The sequence below is a fragment of the Malus sylvestris genome, chromosome 9 (genome assembly GCF_916048215.2).
Source record: "Malus sylvestris chromosome 9, drMalSylv7.2, whole genome shotgun sequence".
NCBI classification, from domain to species: domain Eukaryota; kingdom Viridiplantae; phylum Streptophyta; class Magnoliopsida; order Rosales; family Rosaceae; genus Malus; species Malus sylvestris.
In genome coordinates this window covers 20,238,385-20,246,920 of record NC_062268.1, presented here as the reverse complement: position 1 = coordinate 20,246,920, position 8,536 = coordinate 20,238,385, and the positions used below count along the sequence as shown (strand labels likewise).

General features: G+C 36.6%; 1 protein-coding gene across 2 annotated transcripts; it reads right to left on the bottom strand.

The window, feature by feature from the left end:
* Window positions 1-1,112: 1,112 nt before the first annotated feature.
* Window positions 1,113-5,273, bottom strand: LOC126634189 (uncharacterized). 2 transcript variants are annotated; one of them, XM_050304682.1, is made up of 7 exons: window positions 4,417-5,273; window positions 4,231-4,306; window positions 3,993-4,125; window positions 2,872-2,975; window positions 2,643-2,787; window positions 2,382-2,528; window positions 1,113-2,114 (listed from the first exon to the last, which is right to left on the bottom strand). In XM_050304682.1, the coding sequence occupies exons 2-7, from the start codon at window positions 4,269-4,271 to the stop codon at window positions 1,338-1,340; spliced, it is 1,347 nt and encodes a 448-aa protein (XP_050160639.1). In that variant the 5' UTR covers window positions 4,272-4,306; window positions 4,417-5,273; the 3' UTR covers window positions 1,113-1,337. The 2 variants fall into 2 exon arrangements, with proteins under 2 accessions (XP_050160639.1, XP_050160640.1); XM_050304683.1 differs by having other exon boundaries at window positions 4,231-4,282; window positions 4,420-5,273.
* Window positions 5,274-8,536: the final 3,263 nt, after the last annotated feature.

Here is an 8,536-nt window from a genome sequence, read left to right as displayed (position 1 = left end):
TTTTTCTATTTTGGTTGAAAATATCCCTCTTCTTTTCATTAATGTTATCAGTACAAGCATTCTTAATATGCAGTTTTAACGAAATATTTCCGGTATTGTTCATTTTTAACGAAAAATCACATTTTTATCTTTATCTGATACTATTCACTACACCTTTATTTGTCATTTTTCATTAAAACTATTTTTTTTTTTGAATTTTTCATTAGTTTTCTTTTTTTATTAATAATCAAATATGTTGAGTGAGAGGTGTCATTGGTACAGAGCATTCTTTTTCATTTGCTCATAAACCTCCATTTATTCAGTTCTAAGGAAATGTTAGCAAGTATACTTGGTTAGCGAGCAATACGTATATTCTAGACTCATATAGCAAGTTTCTAGTAGAGTGATAGACAGATCTCGAATGCATGGTTGAATGCTTAAAAAATGTTATAATTTATATGTGATTTAAAGGGTTGGTTTGGTATGGGATCCCAAACAGAAAATATTCGGGATAAGAATTTGATCAATCCCGAACCGAAATTTCGGTATTCCCAATTTTTGGGATTCTCGAAATGTTTTCGGTATTTCCGGATGGATCAAAATTGGATTTTCGGTTTTAGCCTTTTGGGTTGAAATTTGATATTTTTAGGTTATGGTCTAAAATTTGGGTTTTTGGCCTAAAATTTTGTTCCCCAATATCATATCAATTGAAATTTAGATTTTTTAACTCATATCAATTGAAAGATGATTTCATTCATAACAAGTCAAAACTACTTAATTTCATATTTCTATTTCTAATATAGTCTACTATCAAACTACTTAAATTCAACATTCAAGATACATGCAACCAATATATATATATATATTTTCGGTTCGGTTTGGGATTCCTGAACTATTGAATATGTGATCCCGATTCTAGTACCGAAAGGTTCGGGATCGGTATTATTGGTTTGAGAATTTTTCGGTATGGGATCGGGATTTTTTTTATTTGGTTTGGGATTTTGAGGAAAAAATTTCAGCCATAGTGATTTTTCGTAGAATCTTAATATAACCATCTCACATTATCACTAGTTTCAGTTATTCCAAGCGCCAGATTTCACATGATCATAGAACTAAAAATCCAACATAAACCATGAAAGGAAAACACACAACTTTTATATCTGAAGTAGTGTTAGATTGTGAACTCTAAAGTTCAACCATGACACTTTCGGGATTTTTACAGTGTTATATGATCAGCAAACTAATGATTAATGGATGTTGATAGACATATCAAACTCCAATAATATTTCCTATTAGAGGTAGAGAAGATGACACCAAGTAAACATTTTCAGACTTTAATTTCTAATGCTGTCTTTCTTCTATATTCCTCTAAGAGCGGCAATTCGAGCTGCCAGTTCATCGTACTCCGGTAGCTTTGGGTGCACGTGTACATCTGGTGTGAAGGAAAATGCTCGGACATGCTTTTCCGGTGCCTCAATTGGACTTGTTGGCTCTGGTGGGAGAGATGATGCTCTGGCTGATGGAGCTTCTCGCTGAGATTTTCTGCTTCTGTTCCATGTTGATTCACCAGCATCATCATCGTCTAGACTGCCCTTCATCTGGCTCGATTCATAGGGTGACTGTTTCCTGCTGTAATGCATCAAAAGCCCATCCATTATTCTCTTCTCGTCGTCCATTGAATCACTATCCTCTCCATGCCTAGTTTTATCATTCCTGCCAAGATTCCCGTGACCTGGTGGTGGTTTCAAGTTTCCCCTCCTTACTGATCTTCGTTTTGTATTATCTTCACCAACTGAAACATCGCTAGGGTGATCTGTTTCCCTTTCGACGTGACTGCTTTCCTCTTTTTCAGGTCTTGATCTGTAGTAAGGTGGTGGAATAAACTTGGAGTAGAAGGGCATCTTGCTGGTATCTGCTTCATCCCCGGATGTACTTCCTACTGAGCTTGAAGAATATTTTGGGGCAGATTGGGATACATCTGTTGTTGTTTCGTCTTCACTGCTGCTCTGCAGCTTGTATCTCTCATAAGAGTCACCCTCCTGGTTTCTTCTCTTCGGGAAAGCATTGTCTTGCCTTTTATGTGATTTGTGCATATCGTCATCGCTGTCAACTGGAGATCCACACCTGCGCTGGCCCTGCAAAAAGGGTCATACATGTTACGATCAACGAGAACAGACAATAAGAAGCACTATAATAACACATAACGTGGGAACAAAAAACATGAAGGAGGGAACCGTTTGGCATCTAGGCAGCTTTGCAAGGTACAAAAGTACCTTTGTCGACATCTTTTCTCAGGGGTAAGGTACTTTATTAGCTTCAGAATATTTACCAGATGGTACAATTTACTTTTGATTTCTTCCAGTATAAGTATTTTATAGCAATGATGCATAAAGTAGACTTACTTGGTCAGATGCCGATGGAGTATTAGTATACAGTTTCTGTTCCAAAGACCTTGAATCCCATTCAATCGAAAATTCTTGTGCTATGTCGTGCATTAACTGAATCTTCGTCTCCTTCGTAAGAGGCTTTGACTTCAACCTCTCCACAAACTGAGCAGAAACAAATAATTGGGTCAGACAGACTAGAGACAAACCTATAGAACAAGTAGCATCTTTTGATTATTTGATAACTATGAACTTAAAGAGCAAGTTTTGAATTATTACCTCTTTATTCAGAAAAGGTTCGAGGGAATTTCCATACTTTTCACTAAACAGAGTTCTGAGCTCACGGAGTTCTGGTAAATCAGCAAATCGTGCTGCAGCGTACATAATTGACCGAACAGCTTCCTTGCATTCCTCAGGGCACTCACTGGAAAACAAACAAATAAAAGATAAGGCTAGCAGAAAAGTCTATGAAACTTAATGAGCATATTATTCCGGAAGCCACATATACCTCTGACTTTGTATGAGAGGAAGATGAGTCGAGATGCATCCAAGAAAGCTCTCAGTTGATTCATAACAGGCGGACATATTTTGCTCAACTAGAAGCCCTTCAGCCTGTTTCACCGATCATGAAGTGTTAAGAGAACTGAACAAGATATATTAACTGAACGCTCTGTGAGTGAACTACTGCGTCAAGCATATATGTAAAAATCACGGATCATCTGCAACGATGCAGTATGCAAGTAATCTTGTTTCAATATAAATGCAAGGCAATCGAAAATACATGACATTGCGAGCAGGTTTATGTTTGCGTGGCTGGGGATGCAAGATTGACGACTAACAAGACCTACCAAGCTAAATCTTGGAGGACATACTTGCGAAAACGGCAGTGCAGAAGAAAATGTCATCCAAAACCAAGTAATCTATTCCATATACAGAAGTACAGATTCTGTTCCATTTTAATGTAAATAATGTTGACATTTACCCATGTAAAAGACAAGCCACATAAATCCATAGTAATTTTACCATTTCAACTATGGCTGAAAAAAAAGAAACCGAACCCTACCCAAACCGCACCGAACCAACCCGAAGAATATCAAACTGTTAATATCGAAACATTCAATAATCCATACTGAAAAGACCCCGATAATTAGGTATGGGATCAGGACCTCACTTCAATATGTTGGGTAATACCGAACCGACAAAATATATATATTAATTTTTTAACAAAAAAATTTGTGGTCGTTGGATTTGTTTGAGATTGAATCTCAACCATTCGTAAAAACTAAAACTCTCTCTCTCTCAGAAATAATTTCAAGATTACCAATTTTCGGTTCGGAGTTGGTTTTGTTAATTTCATAGTTCGGTTTTCGGTAGCCACTTTTCGGTTTACCAAACCGAAACCAACCCTAATTTCAATTGGCCAGGTAAACAAATCTTTCAAATGAAGGAAAAATTGTTTCATACAAAATGATTCATGAGTAAAAAGAGGGAATGGAAACAAGCTTATTTTTCAGGCCACAGAAAACATAAAAACAACAAAAATTATAAACAAGATTAACGTCATATTGTTTAATTAATTAATCAAAACAAAAACCTAGAAGAAGATTAATTAAGCAGATGCATACATACCCTGCCGTATGCATTGATGTCACGGCCACTCCTCAAAAGATCAGCTATGTCGCTCTTCAAAAACTTCTGCACCGCGCTCCTCTTCTTCTTTATCGCCTCGATCCGCATCTTCGTCATCTTTATATCCGATTTACTGCATAAAAAAAACAACCAGAATTAGAAAGAAGAAAAAGAAAAACTCATCAATGAACAGAGATAAAAAAACTGAAACACGAGTTTGGGTTTTTTTGTAACGAACCATTTGGTGACGAATTTCGGCTTTCGGAACCCCCTCAACATCTTGTCCTCGGATGATTCTCAAAATTTCAAAAAACCTGGGTTAATAAAGAAAGAAATAACCGAGCTTTTATACGCTGCAATGGGATTTCCGAAAATGTAAAACCAAGGTAAAGAATGACTGAAAGATTAAAACATGAGGACTCACCGGTCCACTCCAGGAATCGGATTCAAGAAAACCAAGAAGGAAAGCAAATCGGTATTTTTGGCTTTTGAAGCAAGAAACTGAGAAACAATAATGCCTTCGAATGGGGATCACCACAAAGAACAGAACTCGAAAATCAAGAATTCGGAGCTGTTATACACACACATATAAAAATATATACACTTATATATGTGTGTGTATGTATTTTTTTTCCGGGAAGAAGCTTGGAGAGGAAGAGAGACGAAAGGTCAATCAAGAAGCTATATATACTTGGCAGATGGAGCTCCGGGAAAATCTAAACGGACGTGGAGTTTTGCGACGCGGCCTCCCGCTAAAAATATAATTTACCCGCTCCTTTTACGAAAGTCACTACTAGAAAAGCTAAAATTACTGAAACGAAATTTTCTGCACTCATTTTTGTATGTTCCCTAGTTTAACGGGCTTGCGTGAATTTTTCAGGTATATATCAGCTGGAACAAATCAATTAAAGCTATATATGCATCCCTAATGAAAAAGGTTAAACACCTAATCAAGGAATTAAGGCAGCATAAGATTACTTGCACCTCAAGACTCAAGTTTGCTGGGTTTTCTAGTTTTCTAGTGTAGGAGTGACAAAGTGAAACGTACCCTAAGTTGGATTAGCAGATCCTTTGAACAACATAACCAACTTACTAATCAATGAACGAATAATGGAACAGACTTTAAAGTTGGAACTCATATAACACAAAGATATGAAACCTTGATAATACATGTAATTTGTCGATATGTTTGCATGTATGTAAACGGTATGTACCTTTGACGAGAAGAAAACAACATAAACGTATCGACAAACATTTGAATTCTATAGACGATAATTGAAATTCATGTAACCTACTAAAATATATCGACGAGAAAACTCTCAAAACTCTATGACAATGCTCAACATATGATGTTGTACGCCTTTATATAGGCATGCTTCAAACACTTTTGACTGGAAAAATCCTAATCAACAAACGAAACCCAAGTCATTAAGAAATATAGTAAAGAAATCATCTTTTCCTTTATTGCATGCTTTCTTAGCCAATTTTAAACCGTTTCGATTTCTTAGCCAATTCCCATAAAGTTGGCTAACATTTCTCTCTCCTTTATTTAATTTAATTTTTTATTTTAATAAAATTACAAACCATAAATAAAGAAATTAATTAATTTTTTTTTGTCGGAGCCTGAGGTATTAGCCCAGGCACCCTGAAGAGTAAGATTAATTTCTAGTGGGACTTGAAAAAGTTAAGGGCATTTTCAGCCCATCTACGTGCATAGTCAAATAATACACGTTCTTCTAAAAATTTTAACCAAAAATCATTCGTGTTTTTACCTGTTGTGTTCCTCGATCCCAAGATTAGAAGGCATATCTAACTAACATGAAATTCTATTAAGAAATAAGAAATAAATTAAGTTGGACTATATAAGCTTTGGCCATTGTCATTGGTCTACGTCTGCTTTAAGCCAGCTGATTTAAATGTTGGACGTGTCAGTAGCAGCATGTTGCGTAACACAAGCGAAAGCGAGTGAAAAGTGGCCAAGCTTACTGTGACACAGCTGTGAGCAACATATGCTTGCGGGCATCATATATCCATGCTTATATGGCATATCGGCAAATTAATATCCCATTCCTGCTTTCATTTTCTCTGCACTGTCATTGGTATCCTCGTAATGAGTCCCGCTCTCTTAAACTCTATGAAAAATTATAATCACCCATCCACCATTCATTCTTAATGTAAGGGTGAAAGAGAAAGTACAACAATAAAAATTAAATAATTATTTACCGTGAGATTAAAATTGAACAATAGATGATTATAATTTCTTTCAGCCATAGGATCTTGAAGAACAAGATTGTCGCGTAATACTGTTTACTAGTGTTATTAATTTACACATATTATAATATTCGTATGTTCCTGATAGAGAAAATATCTTTCTGTATTTCTTAATGAATAAGATTACATTGTGGTCCTGATACACACACACACACACACACACACAAGGGAATATCCTTTGAGTAAATGACAGCTCATCTAACTAATTACAGCTAGGAAAACAAACAGAAAATGTTAACTAGGATTTACAATACTACCCTTAATATCCTCCCTCAAACTAAACTGAGGAACTTGAAACATGGTAGTTGTAAGCCAACATCAACCAATAATTTGTAAATCCATGTGATTTTAGTTGCAGTGTTTACCAAGGACCTGTATTCAGATTCAGTAGAAGATCTGGCCACTGTTGGTTGCTTCTTAGCACTCCAACTAATAAGAGAGTTACCTAAAAATATGCAAAAGCCACCAGTTGATCTTTTATCTATATGGCAACCTACCCAATCAGCATCTGAAAAAGCATTGATGTTGAGGGAATTTGAATGTTTAGAAAACCAGAGACCAAGATCCAAAGTTCCTTTAAGATATCTCAAAATCCTTTTAACAGCTTGAAGATGAGATTCCTTGGTTGATGCATAAACTGACATACCAGATTGACTGCAAATGAAAGGTCAGGCTTGGACCAAGTGAGGTATTGTAATACTCCAACCAAGGATCTATACTCTGATGGATTTGATAATAGTGAAGATTGATGATCTAATGAAGAAGTGTTAAGAGGAGTGGCACATGGTTTTGCACCAAGCATTTTCGATTTCTCAAGCAAATCAAGAATGTACTTGGTTTGAGAGATGAAGATCCATGATGCTGACCTTTTGACTTCAATGCCAAGAAAATAGTGAGGAGGTCCCAAGTCTTTGATAGGAAAAAGGTTGCTGAGTTGAGAAATAATATCCTTGCAAGCTTGAGGATTTGGACCTATGACTAGTATATCATCAACATACACTAAGATGAATACTAAAGCTGGATCCTTTTTGACAAATAGGGAATGGTCATTCGGAGAACCAATGAATCCAATAGAAAAGATAGCAGTGTGAAGCTTTTCATACCAAGCCCTAGGTGCTTGTTTGAGTCTGTATAGAGAATTGTGCAGTTGACAAACATAGTTAGGCTTGGTTGGATCTTTAAATCCTGGAGGCTGAACCATAAAGACAGATTCAGATAATGTTCCATGCAGAAAAGCATTGCTTACATCCAATTGATTGAGAAACCAGTTGAAGTGAGCATCTAATGTAAGAAGCAATTGCATGGTAACTGGTTTAGCTACTGGACTAAATGTCTCAGTGTAGTATAAACCTTGTTGCTAGTGAAACCCTTTGGCAACAAGTCGAAACCTATCGATTGTGCCATCTGGTTTTCTCTTGATCTGGAAAACCCATTTACATCCCACCAGATTTTGAGAAGAATTTGGTGGAAAAAGTGACCAGGTACCAGTGCTAAGTAATGCATTGAATTTTTCTTGCATTGCTTGTCTCCAGTGAGGGTGTTTAGAAGCTTGAAGGTAGGTAGTTGGGATATAGTCTGGAGCAAGGTGAGAAGGAAGAGGATGTTTGGTGGAATTAAGGGCTTTAGGTTTGACAATGCTAGATTTAGACCTTGTTTGCATAGGGTGAATGTTGATTGGCAATTGGGTTTGTAAGGATGCAGGGGAAGTAGTACTAATTTGTTGACTGTTAAGAAAGGAAGGAATTGTGGGTGATGAAGATATAGGTGAAGTTATGAGAGGATGAGAGATAGGTGATGTAGATGAAGAAGTGGTTGAGAGGGATGGAGATGTAGTGAAGGTTAATGATGTAGGAATAGGATTAAAATTGGAACTAGAAGACTGGTGCGGAACTGGAGAAGGGACAATATGATGAAAATGAAACTGAGTTTCATCAAAGAGCACATGCCTGGAAATGTAGCCTTTCCTAGTTACAAGGGACATACACTTGTAACCTTTGTGTTGTAAACTGTATCCTAGAAAAACACATGTTTGACTTTTGGGATCAAGCTTGGAGTTTGTATATGGCTTGAGCCATGGGAAACACTTGCAGCCAAAAACCCTGAGAGAGTTGTAATATGGAGTTTTGTGAAAAAAAAGATTCCCAAAGAGAGCATATGTTTGCAGTAGGAAGCTTGTTAATAAGATATAAGGTTATGGCAAAAGCATCAACCCAAAACTTATGTGGAACCTTGGAAGCTGCAAGTAAAGTTCTTGCAGTTTCAACCAAGTGTCT